Consider the following 22,279-nt stretch of genomic DNA (forward strand, 5'->3'; position numbering starts at 1 on the left):
GTGGCACTCGTACATCCTAGGGTTTGGGGCGTGTGGTTGCTGCACGCTCCTGAACCCTAGAATTGGCCCAAGGATGTCGCTTCATGGAGGTATGTACCGGGCCTAAATTAATCTGTAGAATCAAATCAAATTAAAAATAATTAAAAGATAGGAAACAAACAAACAAAAAACCTACACAATTAAACACCCATTGCAATCAATTTCTGAAAGCCTGTTGGAGAAATTTCAGAGGAAGTACATGGAGAGACCCATCCTAGCCTCCTCAGGTAGCCTCCCTTGTACCCACGAACAGTATCTAGGATGGTGGTGGAACAAAGAGAAGGGCCTTCCCCAAAGATTTAAGAGCTTCATTAAAAAAAACTTCATTTGTACGTCATATTGTTTTAGATGTTCTATTTTAACCTATATGGTAAACTGCTTTTAATCTCATTCAAGAGACAAGCAGGATATTAAATAAATAAATAGGCAGGATAGTACAGGGAGATACAGTATCTTGGACTTGTATATTTCATGTCCTGGTTAATAATTTAGCTGCAGCATTTTCAGCCAATTAAAATTTCTGAACACTTCAAAGGCAGCCCTAGGTAGAAGGTATTACAATACTCCAGATGGATTGTGACCAAGGCATGTGTCACTATGGCCAGATCAAACATCTTTGAGTATGCATACTGGTGTGCACTAGCTTTAAAGGAGCACATTAAATACTGAATCTTGGGCCTTCAGGCTTAGGGCATATCCAGTAAACAGAACCAGCATCTTCGGTAAGATTGTAAGCCATCAACATAGACTAAATCTCTATACCCAGACCTGACTTTCAACTGATCAGGAGTCCCTCTGTCTTGTTTGGCTCGACTATGATTTGTTTGCTCTCATTTAGTTCATGATGGATGAAGGCTGTGAATCCACAGTCTACAAATAGTTAATTGTTTGCTTGGCATATACCTATTCAAAAGTGCAGAAAGTAATACAATGCAAATATATTTTATGTCTGGATAATAATTACCTTTTTGATTTTTCCTAGGCCCTATCAGCAGTATCCTGGTGAACAAATATGGAAGTCGGCCAGTCATGATTGCTGGAGGCTGCCTGTCAGGGTGTGGTTTAATTGCTGCCTCTTTCTGTAATACTGTGGAAGAGCTTTACTTTTGTGTTGGGGTTGTGGGAGGTGAGTGAACCACTACAAGTATTTTAGCCTGTAAATCTAAGCAAGATGTTTTTAGACATGGGAATTGGTATAGAAATTGACTGAAATTAATAAATACTAGAATAGACCACTCAAGAACAAACATTATTTTTATCCTGCTTGAGGAAAGCTAATGTGAGGTACTGTTAAGTAAGGACCCATGCTTTGTTTCCCAGTGGCTAGCAAAAACTGCGGATGCTCAAATCCATTGTTTTCAATGGTGCATACTCAGGCTTCCCCATTTAAAAAGCAGAGGCTTGGCCAGGAAGAATCCATAATTCCCCTCTTTCATTATCTAGCTCAACCAAATGCCTTGGGAGGGGCAAGTGTCCATCACAGATCACTTTTGCCCACACAAACCTAGATTATATTTGGAAGCTGTCACTCTCCTTTGAACAAATACAAATGATAGCTTCTCTGGTATCATCCAACTTTTAGAATGACTTTGGAGAGGATCACCTAGGGTCATTGTTATCATCTTGAGACCACCTGAGGAATTTCTAATTTCTTAGGATTTTTATTTCTTGTGTGTGTTATGAAGTTGTAATAACTACTCTGTTTTTAATCAGAGTTAAGATGCCTCCTGCATATTTCTACCATATCTTTGGATTTGGACAAATCTTGAATCCTGAATTAAATTAGACTGATATTATCTTTACCAAACTCTCTTTTCCAAGCAGGGATACTACAGGCTATTTGGTGGAACCTGGGTGATCTGGGAGGAGGGAACATTAGGTGCATTTTTGAAAAATGCTGAGTGTTCAGGTCTGTTTGTCTTTGCGACTGTATGTTTCACATCCACCTGCCCCCCCACAATCTTTTTTTTTTGGGGGGGTGACTTTGGTGCAAATTGAGCAGAAAGGAGAAGTCTGTTTTTCATAACACTCTAACACTGATCCAGTTACAAGTTCTTTGGAATTGTTTTCTTTAGCTTCATCCTTTATATTCTTTGTTACATGCCTCGACTTATCCATGGGTCAGATTAAAATCCTGAAAATCTGCCCTCGACTTATACATCAGGTCAACGTATAGTTGAGTATATATGATAGCTATCATGCTGAAAAGTCTTTTTCTATATGTGAGTTTCATAACAGTTGCCCACAAAAAGCCTGGAGGGGAATATCCTTTTGTGGGTGTTTGTTTGTTCGGAAACATCAAAACTGTATAGTGCCATCATTATATGCCTTATGAGAACTGGGGCTGAAAATAACCTGGTGGGCTAAAGTTGCCATGCTTTGCTTGGAAAGGATGTTTTCACACAAACCTTTTGTACTTGATTCTTCATTATGAAGGGGCAAATATTGCTGCAAATATAATCCAATTCTGTTTAAGAAAAAACATGAGAATTCATGTGTGAAACAGAAAATTCTCTGCACTTCTTTCATGAATTGGTAAGAATGAAGCCTCTGGCTCAAAAAAATCTGCATTAATCTTTTTTTAATAACTCAAATCAGGAAACAGAGAGCACATACCATACTTACATTAAAAGCATAATCTGTGTCCTCTTGCTCAGCCTATACCAGTATATATGTGCCATTTAAACACACTGTTTATAGTTGCATCTACAGTTGTTATGTCTTTAAATTTAATCATGTATTTACTTCTATTCTAGGTCTTGGACTTGCATTTAATTTAAACCCAGCCTTGACAATGATTGGCAAGTACTTCTACAAAAAGCGTCCATTGGCTAACGGACTGGCTATGGCAGGCAGCCCTGTGTTCTTGTCTACTCTGGCTCCTTTAAACCAATATTTCTACAGTATTTTTGGATGGAGAGGGAGCTTCTTGATTCTTGGAGGTCTCTTGCTTAACTGTTGTGTTGCTGGGTCCCTGATGAGACCAATAGGTCCCAAGCCAGATCAAGTTAAAAAAGAGGTTAACAAGGAAGCATTGCAAGAAGCTGGAAAAGTAATGAGAAAAGAAGAAGGCGCAGGAGATGTCAGTACAGATCTTATTGCTGGGAAGGCTAAAAAGCAGAAATCTACAGTCCTCCAGACTATTAACAAATTTTTGGATTTGTCACTCTTCACACATCGTGGCTTCTTGCTCTATCTGTTTGGCAATGTAGTCATGTTTTTTGGACTATTTACTCCATTAGTTTTTCTCAGTAACTATGGGAAGAGTATGCATTTTTCTAAAGAATCTTCTGCCTTCCTGCTGTCCATTCTGGCCTTTGTAGATATGGTTGCCAGACCATCCATGGGCTTGGTAGCAAACACAAAGTGGGTGAGGCCCAGGGTCCAGTATTTCTTTGCTGTGTCAGTGGTCTATAATGGAGTATGTCACCTGCTGGCACCTTTGTCCACCACCTATGCTGGCTTTTGCATCTATGCGGGTTTCTTTGGATTTGCCTTTGGCTGGCTCAGCTCTGTCTTGTTCGAAACATTGATGGATTTAGTTGGAGCACAACGGTTCTCCAGTGCTGTTGGATTGGTGACTATTGTGGAATGTTGTCCTGTGCTTTTGGGACCACCTCTTCTAGGTAGAGTATTTTCAATATATATTTTTGGGTGTGTGCATGATTGTCTTGTGCTTGCTCTTTAGTGAGCTGCAGTAATTATGCTATTCTCAGCACAGTGCAGATATCGGGAAAGCATTTTCATAAGTATAGTAGCCACATCGTTGGGTTATACAACCATGGTAGTACAGTGCGCCCGTGCCATACGCGGGCGCGCCATACGCGGCCTTGAGCATACGCGCTCAAGCCATGGCGCGCGTGCGGGGTGGAAGGGGCGGCGCGTCCCATTCAATTGAATGGGTGCGCGTGCCCGTTGAGCTCCGTGCGCGCCCGCGCCGCCACGCGCAAGCCCCATTGTTTCCAATGGGGCTCGAGCATAGGCGGAATTCGCCTTACACGGAGGGATCTGGAACGGATCCCTCCGTGTAAGGCGAGGACGGACTGTACTGACCGATTATGCAGCTTCATAAATCAAAGTAGATGTAGAAAGCCACCTAACCTAAAAGTATGAAGACGTAGTTGCCATTCTAAAATATTCTTCAAAGTATGAAGAAGTAGACTTGCATGCCTAGCTTTGAGTTACTTTGTATGCTTAAAAAGTAGCCAATCTTATAATGTTTCTTCCCCCTCTCCCTCCATAGCATCTTTGAGACTATTATTATTATAATTATTATTATAATTGTTATTTGTTATTTTCCCACAAAATTTGAGGAAGCTGATTCACATCTATGCTACCAGTTTCTTTCTTTCGGGTCACAAACGTGCTATAAGATCCCTTTGAATATTGATTTTCCAGACTGACAAGGAATTCCTTTCCCCCCCACTTCTCTTAGGTAAACTCAATGACATATATGGTGACTACAAATACACCTATTGGGCATGTGGAATCATCTTGATCGTCTCTGGGATCTTCTTGTTTATTGGGATGGGCATCAATTACCAGCTTTTGGCAAAAGAACAAAAGGCTGAGGATAAGCAGAAGGCTGAAGGGAAGGAAGAAGAAACTAATATTGATGAAGCTGAAAAACAAAAGGAGCCCAGCAATGATGTGGCTAATCAGCCCCAGAAAACCACAGAAGATGGTATAAAGGAGGAGGATAGCCACATGTGAAAGACTGGTATCTAATCCAATAGGGTTTGATTTTTATCAGCCTGAAGGGGTGAGCACTGCCAGTAGTGAATAGTGGTGAGCAATGTATAAATCAGGTTACCTTAAAAACAAAGCTGCAAATTGTTTTTTATCAGCATTTGACACAAGTAAAAGTTCATTGGGCAGTGCCATCTTTTTACAGGGGGTTGGATGGGGAGGGAGGGAAATTTTTGTACTCTGGCTTTTTTTTTAACAGTAATGTGAATGTACTAATATGTGCCTTAGAGCTTGCACATTTAGGCTATTCTGGCAAAGCCTTAACTCCATTCTATAAACCTCCTTGCAGGTTTGTAGTCTACTTAGGCTATATCTGTAAAGAATGATTACTTTTATTCAATAAGTTTCAGGGTTACTTGAACACTATTGCGTATGTTTCTAAAATTCATTACTTTCAGATATGTGGTAGAAGTACAAACTTCTTTGGAGCACAGGTGAGGAAAGGTTTGTGAATATTTAATAAATAATATTGCAGTCCAAATGTTTTTGGATGCTGGATTCAAGCCAGCTTGGCTGATACTTTGAATAACATTTGAAAGCATTTCTAATTGTTCATAGTGTTCTTTCCTTTTTTTGCTTCCTAATTAAATTTGACATCTCAAAATTGAATAAAATATGCAGATACCACTGCATACTGTCTTCACTTGACTTACTATAAAGTCTAGCCTACTTTGCGACTATCGTTATTTTTTCTCCTTCTCATCAGCCTAAAATGCGTGGGAATCATGTGACCCAGACACTGCTAGACAACAGTGTTCACCATTGGCTATGCTAGCTAAAGCTACTCAGAGTTACAGGCCAGTGGTGTTTGAAGGGCTGTATGATTCCCATCTCTGTTTTGATACAATATTAAGAAATGAAGCAGGTATTTTCAAGGAGGTGAGGTGATTAAACAGTATATGCCTAAACTATAATTTAGAGAATCTAAATAACCAATTTTCACTGTCTTCTGCATTCTGTAGATGAACTTAACCTTGGAATTAAAAAGATTAAAGATCTCATCCTAAGCATGCTTTCTTTGAAGATAATTCTCCAAATCACAGCTAAACATATTTAGTGTCTGTCATGTGGTCAGCATCATTGCCACTCATGCTGGTAGTATAATCTCCCGGCATCTAACCAACTTCACTGCTTCCAAAGGGATGCATTTTCATTTTTTACTTTCCTCTAAATATTCTTAGGGAAGACCTACTGCCCTGTTCAATTATATACTGTAGTGCTCAGAGAACAGTGTTGAACACTATAGCTGTATTGCCAGAGCAGATACCTCTTTGAAACGTGCTCAGAATAAATTTGTTAAAGAGCAGCATGTATATTCTTTAACTGGATCAAAAACAGGTGCATTACTTGTTGTTCACAGTTCTGTATGTTTTTTCTTTTAGCTCCCAGTTCCAAATGGACTAAGAATTTGCAGTGATAGGTAACTGCTCATCTGCAAGACATTTTATCTAGTAAAAGATGGGAGAATCCTTTTTATGTGTGTATTTATTTTTATTTTTTTATTAGTACTGACAAACACCATACTTTATATGGGAGAATAAGCAGAGAGCATCTTCTGGTCATAGGCTAATTTTTCTGTGTGTTAATCAATATTTCTCAGTTGTTGACTTTTTCAAATAAATTCTGATGTAAAATACAACCACCAACTGTGGATGGGTTTTTCCTACTTTAAACTATTTTTTTTTAGCATTTAACCTTTCACAGCCATATTCCAAAGTGAATGAATACAATGATACATTATGGGCCTACTTGTAAGGAGATAGAAGCAGATGAGCCCTTTAAACTGTAAAATTATGTTCCATTAAGATGTCATATATTGATTCAGTTAAACCTATGAAAGCCAGTAGGCTGCAAGAGAATGACTACTAAAAACACAATTCTGGGTCATTGTATAACTAGGGTAGTGTTAATGTAATAGCTGAAGTGAACAATAGTACCTTGCTTGTATTCAACTATTAATAAGACAAACTGTTTTAATCCAGAAGCACATGTCCTGTAGTGCTAGATCTGGGAGAGGAGGAAGAGATTCTGGATATCTCTCATTTGGGAAGCCACCCATTCTCTGTAGCTCTGGCAATATGCAAAGCAAGCAATACTACAATTTGTTGTTTTAAGATATGGGGGGGAAATCAATTTTCTATATTTTGAACGTGTTTTAGAAATTTGAGCATAACCTGATGTGAATCGGATTATGCAATTACAACCTGTAATTTATTTTTCCCTTCCCCACTCACAAACTTGTTATAATATGTATGGCTTGATAAATTGGGGAAGATGTTTCTTACACAAAGGCTTTAACATTGAGCGTTCAGAATTCGTTGGATTCTCTCTCAGGTAATGGCTTTAGATCAGTGGTTCCCAACCTTTGGTCCTCCAATGATTTGGACTTCAGCTTCCATAATTCTTGACTGTTGGTCAAGTTGGCTGGGGCTTCTGGGAACCGAAGTCCAAAAAAAATGGAGGATCAAAGGTTGAGAACCACTTCTTTAGATGATGCCAGCATGGGAACTTCTTATGTATCTTATTTTTTTTTTTTAAATGCTCTAAAAGCTTGCCAGGGATTATACATTCTTTTGCAGAGACTATTTCGTTATAGGTGAAAGTAGGCTTGCTGTGGTTTAGCAGTTCTGCACACCCACATTTTCAATTCCAGTTATAAACTTTGTGGCTAATGATGATCCCAGAATCCCTAACACCCCTAGATGCCCTTTTGTGGGAACAACATAGGGTTTTGTGGGGCCTGTGGGTGATTAGGTATCTCTGAGACAATAACAACAGGACTCAGACTTCTAGCATGTAAGATGTGATGTTTTGTGTTTGCTCTATGAAGGCTAGTAGAATGTTGGAAAATAATGTAGGATAGAAATATAGTTTTAACATGAATGCTTTTGATGTTTTGCTCATGCAAGTGTTGAAGTGAGCAACAGCTAAGAAATTTAACTGTTCACCTTCACATACCACAATGGACCCACACAGATATATTTAAATATTAATCATACCATAGTGCTCTACTCCAAAGGCAACTAGTCCAAACCCGCCTTGAATCTCATTGTGGGAGAAAGGCGAGATATAAATAAATAAAAATAAATAAAATATGGCCTTTGGCTTGATCTCGTCTATTCCTTGCTCTAAATTCTAAAGTCTTCTGCAAGTGATGAGGTCAAGCTTTTGCAAGAGTGTGTGGGAGACAGTCGGAAAGAAAGAGAAAAGTTGAAAAGAGAGAGAGAGAGAAAGTGAAAAGAGATGAGCTTCTCTTCTTTGGCTTAGTTGGATCCACTTTGGCTTCACCCTTCCCACTGGCATGTGATCCCCAACAGATTATGCTGAAGGAATTTGTCCTTCAACAGAGAACTTTTTTTCTCTTAGTTGAAATCAACATGTCTATTTTAAACTATTTGAATCCAGTAGATTTAAACCTATGGTGTTCCTTCATTGTGTATCCTGCAAAGTTTTAGTAGCACAAAATCACTTTTCCACAAAACTCCTGCCTTGTCAAAGCTCATATCAAAGATAAAATTTTAATACTTTTGTAGAAAGCAAAATAAGCAGTCTGCATGCTTATATTGCTGTGTAAAATAATAGTGCTAGTAACTGGTTCATGCTTCAAGTTTATATGAATGAACCAGAACAAATTAAAATTTACATTCTCTGTTCCTCCACCCCAATACATAAATTCTGACAAGTGACCTTTCCTTTATTAAAGCCTTTGGAAGTCCCTTTACAGTATTACACAATGCACTGTGAAATCCTCTATTCTGTTGTCTTAGCTGCTGATTTTTTTTTAAAAAATTACAACTTCATTCTGCTCAAAAATTGTATAAAAAGGAACAGGTCAGGGTATTTTCATACTTTAGAATATGTTTATAAAGCCAATAGAGTATTTTGTATAAAGAGATTTTATGTACTGGTTGAGCTGTAATATTGTAAAACCAAGTTGTTATATGTTCAAAAGTTCCATGTGTCAAGAGTTCATGATAACTGTTTCCTGTTGCAATAAACTAATCTTGAAAAGTTTCTAGTGTGGTTTGTATTCTTCTGAGAGTAAGTAATGAAGATCATCTGCATCTAGAAGCTTTTGGTGTCAGCACTACACTTGCTACTGTGAGAATATGTTCAGAGGGTGGAGTAAAAATGCCAAAATTAAAATTTATCAATGAAATTGCTGTGTAATTCAGGAAATATGCTAGCACCAAAGACAGTGTTGTCCTACTTCTTTTGGCCATCTGGAATAATTTACTCAGATCAACCATAAAGTTGTGTTTAATTTTAACCATCCTTTAGTGGTTGTTCTAGTTGTCCACTTCAGAGCAATTAGTTTGAAGCATTTCGTATTCAGGTATTTGAATAAGGCTGGAGCAGGTATAATCCAGTGGTGAATACTGGATTTTGAACTATTTAATGTTGATTTGAAGAGCTGCTTAGGCAGGACTAGTATTTATTAATGTTGAATCAACCTTTGCTGCCATTACTGTTTTGCAATACTGGGATAAATTATACATAGCAAAATCTCAGTGATTCTACAACATCCTGTTTGTAAAAAGTGCTTTATCAGAGCCTGATCCTGTTTGGTGTAGACTAGATTTTGTGCTGGCACAAAAGAACCCTTGTTTGCTTGTTCTAGTGTTTTGATTTGACATGACCTCCAGCTGAAAAAACCTGCAGCTGTCATTGCAGGTTGAGGAAAAATCATGTTTTACAGGGAGATTTTTGAGTGGGGGACAGGAGATGATTGAAAAGAACACCAGGTGCCATTGGCTTTTGGTGCTACAGCCCAATAGAATCCAAGGATGTTGTAATATCTGCTACTGGCAAATTAGGAATTATAACAACAACAAAAATTCTTTAATAATAATAAATAAAGTTTTTATTTGTATACCGCCCTTCCTTCAGATCAGGGCGGTTTACAGCATTTTAAAATACAATACAATGTGATAAAAGCATAATACAATTACAAAAACATAAAAACAAAAGGCCCCAGGGTTAGCCAGTCCCATTGCCAGTGCGGCGGAGGAGGCTTATAGGACCTTATTCAGGGAATGCGGTCCGGAACAGAAAGGTCTTGAGGTCCCGTCTGATCTTTGCTTTTAGAGGCAGATGGAGTGGGCTGTCTAATCTTGCAGAAGCTATCAGGGTATGATCAAAGTTGTGGCACAACTTGTTCAAGAGAATATTGGATATATCTAATCAACATTGGGTCCTTAGTGGAATCTTTATTTTTAATTTTCTTAAGAGGATAAAAGGAATTGTTTTCAGACTTCCAAGGCCCAAGTTAGCTTTTCAGCCACACATCCATTTCTGTCTTATTCTCAGTTATCAGTATGAGAGTCTCCATCCAGTATGTACTTAGTGACATATTCTTTGAAGAGTTGGTAGGCCATAGTATGAACAATAGCTGACTTTTTTTGTTAGATGGGTCACATGGGAATGTGGACTTTCTGGAACTGCACTAGCTGAAGCAGCTAAGTATGTAGCACATTTAGTTGCTTCCTTCACTGAAAATCAGAATATTCCTTTTTCTTATACTGTTGTGGTCTGGATTGTGGTATGTTTCAAACAAGGACAAGTTGATGTCTTCATTTCTCCAGCACATATTTTATGCTGTATAAAATGCTGCTCATGGTGTTAAAGTCTTTCCACCCGAGAATTAATTTTCACCTGTTTATCTGATAAGGAGACTAATACTATTTACCAGGGCATAAGCCCCATGGAAATCAGTAGTACCTATGTCTGTATAAACATGACTTGCTGCACACTAATAAAAAGGCGAAAAGTACTGTGATGCTAAATGTAGTATGGAGGAGTCTGATATTTTCTTCCTTCATCATTACTACACATACAAGTGTGTTTAATTTTTCAGATTTAAAATTTTGTGTGGATTGTGTTTCCCAAATTCCTACTAGATTCAATGTGCTTTAACATCTGCTTGAATATATATGTATGTATGTATGTATGTATATGTATATATATATATATAAACCATCAGTTGATCCCACCCCTTAAATTTTTCATTAAATCACTCTGTATGCCTCTTGAATAGAAGAAAGCATGGTTTGAGCTGTAATTCAAGTAGATTTGTCACGGACAGCTTTCTGTATGGGTTGTTTTGTTATTACAGTGAACCGTTTCAGCTATGAGGCTTCAGTTCCAGACCCTCCCCCTGCAGATGCGAAAAGAACACAGATGCTCAAGCCCCATGTTATTCAGTGGATGGTGACATGCATGCATCCCACATCAGCGTATCCAATCCATGAGCATGTTCTGACATTGAGTCATACAGCAAGCCCTCAGACACTCCAATCTGCAGATAGCTAGCCTGCCAATACTTTGGGCCTGCTGTACACTTTATCACTCTAGAGTGAGTGAGACTAGCTGCAGGCAAATAGGCTGAAGTGTTGACTTATGTAAAGGTGCAGAGGGCACTTGCTCCATTGATGTGTATTTTGAACTTATGGATCCTTCAAATATTTAATGTTTTTCACTTCACATTAAACAGTCCTACTATCCCTGAAGTACGTTTAGAGTAATAAAGCAGTAGATGCAATCCAGCTTCAGTCGGTCTTGGAAGAAACGGATTATCTGGACCCATTTCAAACTGGCTTTCGGGCGGGTTACGGGGTTGAGACGGCCATGGTCGCCTTGGTCGATGATCTCCGTCTGGGCATCGACAGGGGAAGCGTGTCCCTGCTGGTGCTCTTGGACATCTCAGCGGCTTTCGATACCATAGACCATGGTATCCTTCTGGAGCGCCTGGCTGAGGTGGGAATCGGGGGCACTGCGCTCTCTGGGAGGTTCCAGATGGTGCAGCTGGGAGACGTGTGCTCCGATAAGAGGACTCTCACAACTGGGGTCCCTCGAGCCATTCTGTCTCCCATGCTATTTAACATTTACATGAAACCGCTGGGAGAGATCATCCGGAGACATGGGGCGCGGGGTTATCAGTACGCTGATGACACCCAAATAGTCTTCTCTATGTCTCCGACTGATGCAGTGACCGAGGATGGCGTCTCTCCTCTCGTGGCATGCCTGGAGTCAGTAATGGGCTGGATGAGGAAAAACTGACTCAGCCTGAATCCAGAGAAAACGGAGGTACTCGTGATAGGTTCCCCTGGCCCAGGAATGGCGGTGGTTCCACCTGTCCTGAACGGGATTACGCTTCCTGTGAAGGACTCCGTGCGCAGTCTGGGGGTGCTTCTTGATTCGTCGCTTCACCTTACATCCCAGGTGAATGCGACGGTCAGGAACACCTGCTACCAGCTTCGGCTTATTCGCCAGCTGCGCCCATACCTGGCCCAGAGGGACCTAGAAACGGTGGTACATGCTCTGGTAACCTCTAGATTGGACTTCTGCAACGCGCTCTACATGGGGCAACCCTTGTATCATACCCGGAAGCTACAGTTGGTACAGAATATGGCGGCCAGGCTGGTCACTGGTACTTCCAGGACCAGTCACATAACACCGGTGCTTAAAGACCTGCACTGGCTGCCTATTCGCTTCCGGGCACAGTACAAGGTGTTGGTGATTACCTATAAAGCCCTACATGGCTTGGGCCCAGGATACCTGAAGGACCGCCTCTCCCCATACATTCCGCCCCGCACCCTCAGAACTTCTGGGCAGCAACTACTTAGGGTACCTGGGGCTAAACTCTCCTCTACATCGAGGAGGACGTATTCCATCGTTGCCCCAACCCTTTGGAACACGCTGCCCACAGAGCTCCGCTCGGCCACCTCCCTGGCTCAGTTTAGGAGGGATTTAAAGACCCTCCTATTTCGAACTGCATTCCCCGAGTGAAGTCTTAGATGGCCTCTCTCCCTTTGCTGACTGCAATTTGGAGGGCTGACCGGGGGTTTTATGATTGTTTTAAAATGTTTTATTGTATGTATTATTTGTATTATGTTGTTCACCGCCCTGATCAGTGGAAGGGCAGTATATAAATAAAAGTTTTATTTTATTATTATTATTATTTTAGATACCAAAATATGGGTTGCTAATAGACATGCTGGTTATGGTTCTTCAAGCAAAATCCATTTGTATTGAGTCCGGTAGTTGAAACTTTGCTCACAAATAAACTGAAGGAAGCAGCTCAAGGTGTGGAAATAGCATACCTTTATCTTGATCTCTGTGATCTGCTGAGCCTTGGAGGCTTAGTAACTGAGTACATCTGTCCTCTTTTGCTTCTTCAGGACATGCTCCTGGGCAGGAATCCAGCTCTACAGCTCTAGCCTGAAACACGCACAGTAATGATACATGCACAGTAATGATCAAAAGCTAACAATTTCTCTATTACCTGAGATACTTGAAGGCCACATTAGTTTCTAATCATATGTGACTATGTAGTTGGAAGAACCCTTTTAAAATAGAAGGCTGTTGACTCCCCCATAGCTGTTCTCTGTGGGCACCTAAGCCATTTTTTAGCACAATGTTTTTTACAAAAGAAATACTGTAACCTAAAGGTAATTTAGTTGAAATCAAAGGTAATTACAGCAACACGCTTATATTTTTTAAGATGACCATCTCCAGTAATCTTGCATTTGTTTTCCATTTGCCACTTCTAGGACATCAAGTAAACCATGACATTTGTAAGACAAACAGCAATCCTGACTGCTAATTATTCCATTATTCTGTAGCAATCTGTAGTGTATTTCTGTCCCTCTCCCTGTCATATTCCTGTGGTTACAGCCCACATTACTGAGTAATTCTGTAGCTGTATTAAGCTAAGAAGTACTGATATGCTTTTCTAGTTTTTATATGTACATGAAGTGCCTCTTAATAACTTGGATGTCTTGTACAGTTATCCTTCCACATAATTTGCTAATTGTTTTACTGCTTGCAAAGAGTAAATAGACGAGATGCCAGCAAGATTCCTTCCATAGCTGTTGCAACTGCACAAATAAACCACTAAAAAGGAATTTGTTGCAGCTTGCTCTATTAAGTCCTTTCCAGTGCTCCTGCCAAACATTTCCTTTGTTGTTGTCCTATATTACACTGACCACATTTTCCTTCTCTTCCCCTTCCCTTCTGCATCCCAGACTTGGTTGGTATTGATGGAGATGCCAAGGGACTGTTTTGCACTATATCATTACTCTGTCTTATACTGATGCAAAGGAGGGAAAACAGCTTCAGAGAGATCATGGGAAACAGTGGACTGCAGAGCATCCTGGATTAAGTGTTCATGCCTCCAGGACATGTTTCTACTAAAAAGAAGAATTCTATTTGCATAGGTCAAGGTTGTCTTTTAACAGTGATAGAAAATGACTGTTCAGATCCAGAACAGATTGTATCTTGGGCAGATATAAACACTCCTTTTCACCAACCTGCTCTTTGCAATATATCCTCCTTTATTTTGCCCATTTTCATATTTTGAACAAAAATATTTCCTTAATATAAAACACAAAAGGTTACAACACTACAAATATTACAAATAAAACAGAAATTTTTTTCTACTATATTTGCTAATTGTTTGTAAAAGCTGCACACTACTACTACTATAGAGCCAGTGTGGTATGACTTGAAACCAGCGTTATGACTTGAAACCAGGGTACAAATCCCTGGTCAGCCATGGAAACCCACTGATCTTGGTCAATTCACACTTAGTCTCAGAGGGAGGCAAAGGCAAACCCTTTTAACACATCTTACCAAGAAAATCCCATGATAGGTTCACCTTAGGGTTGCCATAAATTTAAAATGACTTGGAGTCATGTATCAACAAAAACACTATAATAAATTATAAGGATGGGGATAACAGATGACTTCCAACTTCATAGTGTCAAATGCTAAATATCTCAGTTTCTTCTTCCAATAGTAAGTACCTTAATTTCTATTCAGCTTTAAGAGACTCTATACTTCCCTCTTATAAGATTAGTTAATTTATCCATTATTGCAAATTCATTAAGCTTTATACACTGTTCTTGGAAGGGAAAAACTGAGTCCTTCCAAGGTTGTGCTTACAACAATCTGGCTGCTCTTACATGTATTGTATAGCCTTCCTATTTTTTTCTGTTCTTCCAAAATTCCAAGACAAAAAATATTCTCAGTTGAATTTTCAATTTTAGTAGATGTCCCGTCACTTTATGTATTTGTGTCATTTTTTTCTCTTTCATAGGTCCACCACATGTGATAAAAAGTCCCTTCATTTTTTCTGACATTTCCAACAAAAATTAGAAGTATCTTTTTAAATCTCAGAAATCTTTTCTGATGTTAAATAAGCATGATACATCATTTTGTAAAAAAAAATCAGATTATAGCTGAAAGTAAACTTCAATTATTTATTCCACATATTTTCCCATTGGTCCATTTGTATATTCTGATCAATTCCCCCCCTCCCCCATTTCAAAGTGATTGAGAGGGCAGTTGCCCTCCAACTTCAAGCTGTTTTGGATGAAACCGATTATCTGGACCCATTTCAAACCGGCTTTTGGATGGGATACGGAGTTAAGACAGCCATGGTCGCCTTGGTTGATGATCTCCGTCTGGGCATCAACAGGGTAAGTGTGACCTTGTTGGTGCTCTTGGACATCTCAGTAGCTTTCGATACCATAGACCATGGTATCCTTCTGGAACGCCTGAGAGACCTAGGTATTGGGAGCACTGCGCTCCAGTGGCTCTACTCCTACCTCTTGGGCAGATTCCAGATGGTGAAGCTGGGGAACACTTGCTCTTCTAAAAGAGAGCTGACATCTGGCATCCCTCAGGGTGCCATCCTGTCCCCCATGCTGTTTAACATTTACATGAAACCGCTAGGAGAGATCATCCAGAGACATGGGGTGCGGTGCTATCAATATGTTGATGATACCCAAATTTACTTCTCTATGGCCCGGTACATACGGGCCTTTTAAGAGCCCTCCTCATGTGCTAGGCGTTGGGTGAGGGCAGAGTGCCCACACGCCCCACAACCTTCGCACGTGACAAGGGCGTAACAATGACGGCACCCTGTATACATGGGCACCACCATTGTTAGGTAAGTGCCACTCGGCGTCCACAAGGTACAGCATGGCACTTACGTAACGAGTGTGCTATTGGTGCCCTTGTTACGCCGCCGCCATGGCTTCAAAAGAACCCACTTTTTGCAGGTTCTTTTTCCACCAGCGGGAAGCCTCGCGGTTTGGCAGATGAGGTTCCCCTCCGACGGAAAACAGGCGCTGGCAAGCCACCCTTTTTGGTTGGTCTGTACTGCGCCTGTGTCTCCAACTGATGCAGTGACTAAGAATGGCATCTCTCTTCTGGATGCCTGTCTTAAGTTTTTAATGGGCTGGATGAGGGAAAACAAACTCAAGCTGAATCCAGAGAAAACGAAGTCCAGGGATGGAGACTTGTTAACCAGTCCTGGATGGGGGTCACACTTCCCCTAAAGGATGAAGTTCGCAGTTTGGCAGTACTTCTGGATCCATCTCTCCAGTTATCATCTCAAGTAGATGCAATGGCCAGAAGTGCCTGGTATCAACTTTGGTTGATACGCCAACTGCGTCCCTACCTGGACCGAAAGGACCTTGAAGCAGTGGTACTTGCACTGGTAATCTCTCTTCGTGATTTCTGTAACGTGCTTTACACGTGGCTACCTTTGTACCATGTTCGGAAACTTCAACTGGTGCAAAATGCAGCAGCCAGACTGGTCACCGGAACACCTAGGTCAGACCACGTAACACGAGTACTAAAATCACTTCACTGGCTGCCAATTAGTTTCCGGGCATAGTACAGAGTGTTGGTTATTACCTTTAAAGCCCTACATGGCTTGGGCCTGAGTTACTTGAGGGAATGCCTCTCCCTACACAATCCACCCCACACTCTCAGAACAACTGGGAATAATCTATTGGATTATCCAAAAACTAGACTAAAATCAACTTCCCACAGGGCATTTACTGCTATGGCCTGATACAGAGCATCCTAAAAGGATGCTCTGCCGGTGCCTCCTTTTCCGCCGGCGGGAAGCTGCAATGGATAAACCGTGCGGTTTACCGCCGGCAGAAAAAGAACCAGCAGAAAGTGGGTTCTTTTCCCAGAGCACTTGTGATGCCCGAGTGCGCCAATGGCGCACTCGTGACGTCACAAGCGCACCATGATGTGTGGATGCTAAGCGTCTGTCACGTCAAAATGGCAGTTCCCATCTGTACAGGGCGCCGCCATTTTGACATACAGAATATGTGCTGGGGTTGTGAGGCATCTGTAAGCGACACCCCGAGGCAACCCTAGCACGTATTCCTTACGTGCTAAAAGTTCCATCTGTACTGGGCCTATGACTCCCAAATTGTGGAATGGCTTGCCGGAGGATATCCGTCTTATTACCACCTTAGATGCCTTCATGAAGGCACTCAAGATGGATCTCTTCCGGCGAGCCTTTCCCCCTGATCTGCTATAACAATTATAAGAAGACACTTCATTTTGAGCATGTATTGGAAGTGAAATGCTGATAATAGAATTTTTATAGGACTGATTTACTGTTGTGATTTTATGGACTTCATTTTATATACCTTGTAATCTTAACTGAACTGTAATTTAAACTTACTGTTGTACTCCCGCCTCGATCTGCAGGGAGAGGCAGGAAATATATAAATAAAAACTATTATTATTATTATTATTATTTCAACATTCAGTTTTGTCCATTTTTGAAATATTTCCTGGCTTGACATGAACGATCCATGCCATCCTGGGTATTGCATTCTAATGTAGCAATGTAAAAACCAATATTATTTCCTAGTTTATTTGAATTGGCTGCCCATTCCTGTTTGCTCTTTTTGTTATACAACATCTGTGCCTTAATCTCCATCTTTCCAGTTGTAGCCAGTCAGACAAGAAGATCAAGGATTTAAACATTCTCTACTTTCCCACCACAACTTGTATGAAATATCGTAGTTCCCTGTGTTTGCATTTGCTTTAATAGAAATGGTGGAAGGAACGTTTATTTCCTGTAATTTGGATCCAAGTCATTGGCATTGGGTTGTGAGGTGGGCAAAAGGGAGCTTGCAAGTATTTTCACTGTGTTAAGCCTGTTGAATTTCTTCATATGCCAATGACACATTTCAGAAGGGGCTATCTTATCTTCATGGCACCTTTCATTTCTGTGCATACAAGAAATGGCATCTCCTTAAAATACCTTTCCATCTCAGGCAACTCTTGTGGCACAGAGCTGCCCAGATGGCTCAGTCGCCTTGTTTCTCTTTCATGGTAACTGGAAAAGGCATGACTTTGCATTGGCTCTCATGATTTGTTCTTTTGTGACCTTTGTTTTTGCCTATTTCTTAGTGGTATAGAGAAACTCTTGAAAAATATATGTGGTTCTTCAAAAGCATTGGAGACAAATAAAATTGGCACCACAGTTCTCTTATAATCATATCTAAATCCATCAGTTACTGATATACTGACAGGGTCAAATTCTTTCTAAACAGTAGGAGGACCTTGGTCATACTACCCCACCACAATTTTAAATTTCAAGAAAAAACACAAAAAAGGTCTGCAAAACTTACCAAGACAAAAATGTGTACGGTCATTATAAACACTGAGTTTCAAGCTTTCCTGTGGATCTATGTTTCCATGCAAATCTCCTGTATTGCAAAAGGGAATGGGAAAAATCTAAATAAATGAATGTATGTTGATATAAAACTATACAAACTGGATGCAGTAGAATGGGTCACATGTAAGTTTCAAAGGTGACTCTGTGCTTAACATGTTAACATTGTATTTTGTGACTCTTCTAGGGTCTAAATACTGTAAATCCAACTGTCTTGGAAGCTAAACAGGATCAGTTCTGGTTAGTGCTTGGATTACCAATGAGCAATCCAATCAGGTGCTGTAGGTTATATTTCAGAGGAACGAACTAGCAATGCCACTTCTGAGTATTCTTTGCCTGGAAAACTGAAATTCACTGTTTTCCCAGAACTGGGACTCAGAGCGGCTTCACAACATTTAAAAACAATGTTGGGACGATTAAATGGCTTTAGATACTAGGGAAGACAGCATTTATAGGGGTATATGTACATCATCTTGCCTCTGAAGAATGCATTGGTGTCCTCCATCTTTGTTTTTCACTTTATATAAATTAGGTTGTTTTATTTTGTTTTATTTTTCAATGCCTTTTCTCAGTGTAATTCTTTACAACTACATAACCTGCTTCCCACTTTTGACAATAAAAGTTCAGTTGCAGAGTCATGAGGAAACATGCCACGTGGCCTGTTTTTCTGTGTGTTGAAATTGTAGCTCTCTATGTAACTTGGTGCTGGTGCTCATTTACCAAGATGACACACACACATTGCTGGGTTTTCTGTAACCACACCTGTCTGTTATCTTTATCTCTGCCCCTAATCCTCTGCACTTATTAGCTGCTTACTAGCCTGTCATGTTGGTGTTGCCACAGCCTGCAGCAACAGCAAGCAATACTGTGATGATTTCTAGGACAAAACCTTGGTTTGAAGATGGCATTGCTTTTCCTGGCTCCATTTTTTGGCATAGAATAGGTCTGTCCTTGTGACCTTTCTTTCCTCAGTACCTTGACACACAAAGAAGCAGGCATTCAAACAATTGTAAAGCAGCTTAATCATTACCATAATGCACTTCAATCCCTTTTGAAGACTGGGAGCACTGAGCACATTCATGTGATGGCCATGAGGAGGGGATTGGCATTCTTGCCCGTCCGCCTTTCCCTTCAGCCCAGGCCTTTTATTTAGATTTGCCAGAAGATTTGAGCTTTGCTGAGTCAGGAGGTCTTTGTTGGATAGTTGAAGCTGTTGCTCTTCAAACATTCAAAGTGTGTTTTATTAAAGTGGTGTGGGGTGTTAGGCGAATGAGACCAGCTAAGCCCAGAGAAAATGAAGGATGAGAAAGCTGCTTACTCAAAGCTCTGTGTCTTGGGAAAAGTAGGTCTAGAAGGACTTGCAGGAAAGCTGCAGAACAAATAAGAACTAGCTAGTTGCTAAGCTCCCACGTCAACGGGCTTATATATTTCCCTGCCTTAGAGTACCCATCTCATTGGTATATTGCTAATTTGCTCCGTTCTTATTGTACCTTGCTTTGGGTAGGGTTTCCTTGAATAGTAAATGATTCATTTTGAAGGTCAAGTGTACAGGGCTGCTCCTGGGTGTGTTCTGCAGTGAAATCGTGTGCACCTAAAAATAGCAACAGTGAGAGACCATATGATAAGGGGTGTTTTGGAGTGTAATCCCTACAATCTTTACCATTGGCTATGCTAGTGGGGCCATCTGGAAAGTGGACGTCCATATTTTTTGGAGGGCCAAATGTTATCCACTTGGACATATGATCACAGTGAAATTGGGGGGTGGGGGAATTAGTGCAGGAGCAAAGTCTGAAAAAAACCTCCAGTGATAGTAATGGATTTGAATAGTACTAAAGCATGGCTGAGAAGGGCTCTATCTCTTATGGGGAAATCCAAGAGTAACAGGATCCTAGGTTTTTTGGTGTTATTATTGGTGTGTGGGTGTGGGTGTGTGGGTGTGTGGGTGTGGGTGTATGTTCTAACTTTTGGAATTGATACATCATGGTTACCCACATGTGGCTAATTTGATCCTACCATAGTACCAGATATTCTCTTGCTTTTAGTATTCAGACTGATAGCCATGCTATCTTGTTTTAGCATTAATAGCTATAAAGGAATCTAGTATCTAAAATGTTAAAATCTATAAAGGTGCAATCTAAAAAGTGAATGAAAAGTGCAGTTAAAAATAGAGCAGTTACAAAAGAATACAACACACCTTAGTCTGTTCTTTAAAAACTTTCTTTTTTAAAACCTTGTCCTAATAAAAAGATTTTAGCCTGCGAATGAAAGGACAGCAAGGAGGGGCTCTGGCCTCCTGGGAAAGGAATTCCAGAGCCTAGGCGCAGCCACCGAGAAGGCCCCCACTTGCATCTCCACCAACCAGGCTTGTTGTGGTAGTGGGACTGAGAAGAGGGCTTCTCATGATTTCAGGGCCCAGGCAGCCTCATATGGGAAGACTGGACCATATAGGACTTTGTAGATCATAACCAGCACTTTGAATTGTGACTGGAAATAAACTGGGAGCCCGTGTGACAGGAGAGTAGTATGTAGACAAATTGATGTAGCTGTTCTTTGGAATAAGATCAAAGAGCCACCCCCCTCCCACAAGGGTTTGAGTGCCACCACCAGAGCTGCTAGGTCACCAATATATATTCCCCCACAAAGGTTTGCTTGAGCTCAAGGACTCGTTTCACACATCTTAAAGGAGAGGTGGACAAAGTATAGCCCTTAGGGATATTTTTGGGGCCCTTGACACCACCAGGATCCCAGACCAATGTTTTTCTGACAAGAAAAGAAGGTGAACTGGTGCTCCTGGAAGCCTTTTAAACTGACCTTTTCAAAAAAGTTGCAAGGCTATTCGGTATGGTTTAATATCAAAGAATAACCATGTCTGACAAACAGAGGTGGATTTCTATACCACTTGGGGGTTCTTTTCTTTTGCTTTGTTTTACTTTTTTGAGAGTCCATGCAACTTTCTGACAGTGGCGCTTGGATCTGCCACAACTGCCCACCTTTGTCTTAAGAATCTTACTAGCAATTTATCCAGCAGTTACACAATTACCCAGCAATTACACAGGGTACTTTCTGTTCTGGAAGGAGGGCAATAGGGGCTTGCTGTACATGGTTGAGAGCAGACCAAAAAGAAAATCAAAAAGAAATGCAAGCCTTCTCTTAATATATCACCCAACCAGAACTAAAAAGGGACAGATAATCAATCCCAACAAATAAATCATCCATTATTTTCCCTCAAGATTCTCTTCTACTCCGGAATGTACTTGTCATTTCCTATGTTGAGGCTGATGATTTTCCTTATAATTTGAATGAAACAGAAATTTGCGCAGTAGCACCTACCATTTTTAAAATTTATTTCACACCAGCCTCCATGCAAGATGAACCAATACAACACTTCCCCCTCCAAAGCCAAATAACTTAACTGAAAATGTTCAGGATGCCAGCCTAAGTGTAAATAACAGGTTTAGTAAAAATTGGTTCGTAAATATACATTCTATACCAAAATTTGAAAGAGTTATTCAGGAGATCCCCCAAGGTATATGATAGTTTGGATCAAAAATCTTACTAGAGGTTTTATTTTGATCTCATTAGACAACATACCAAGTCTAGTGACTTTGGCTGCATCTGCAGTGCAGAAATAATGCAGTTTCATCACTGTTCAACTGCCATGGTTCAATGCTATGGAATTCTGGAATTTGTAGTTTTGTGAGGTATTTAGCCTTCACTGTCACACTGGGTGTGTGTGTGACAGAATATGCGTGTGTATTTCCTTTTAGATTTGGCAAATTGATACAATGTGTGAATGCTTTTGCTACATATGTATATGTATATATAAGGCAATCTGGGGTTGCAAAGCAAGAGGATGCAGAGATGGCATTCTAAGGTGAGGATAGATGGCATTTTGGGGTGGAAAACGGGGGCAGAGCAAGGAGATCCAAAGAGGAGGGAAGGATAGGTGGCATTTTGGGATGGATAACAAAGGCAGAGCAAGGAGATCCAAAG

At 40.5% G+C, this 22,279-nt stretch overlaps 1 protein-coding gene across 2 annotated transcripts in view; it reads left to right on the forward strand.

The window, feature by feature from the left end:
• Nucleotides 1-7,319, forward strand: part of SLC16A1 (solute carrier family 16 member 1) — a 52,606-nt gene extending 45,287 nt beyond the window's left edge. For both annotated transcript variants that reach the window (XM_089514392.1, XM_089514393.1), the window contains exons 3-5: nucleotides 1,022-1,165; nucleotides 2,796-3,665; nucleotides 4,475-7,319. In XM_089514392.1, the coding sequence (XP_089370518.1) occupies nucleotides 1,022-1,165; nucleotides 2,796-3,665; nucleotides 4,475-4,752 (1,292 nt within the window). In that variant the 3' untranslated portion in view covers nucleotides 4,753-7,319. The remainder of the gene's footprint in view (nucleotides 1-1,021; nucleotides 1,166-2,795; nucleotides 3,666-4,474) is intronic.
• The last annotated feature ends 14,960 nt before the right edge of the window (nucleotides 7,320-22,279 follow it).

The sequence above is a fragment of the Sceloporus occidentalis genome, unplaced genomic scaffold (genome assembly GCF_023333645.1).
Source record: "Sceloporus occidentalis isolate IW3139 unplaced genomic scaffold, rSceOcc1.0.p SCAF_3, whole genome shotgun sequence".
NCBI lineage: Eukaryota > Metazoa > Chordata > Lepidosauria > Squamata > Phrynosomatidae > Sceloporus > Sceloporus occidentalis.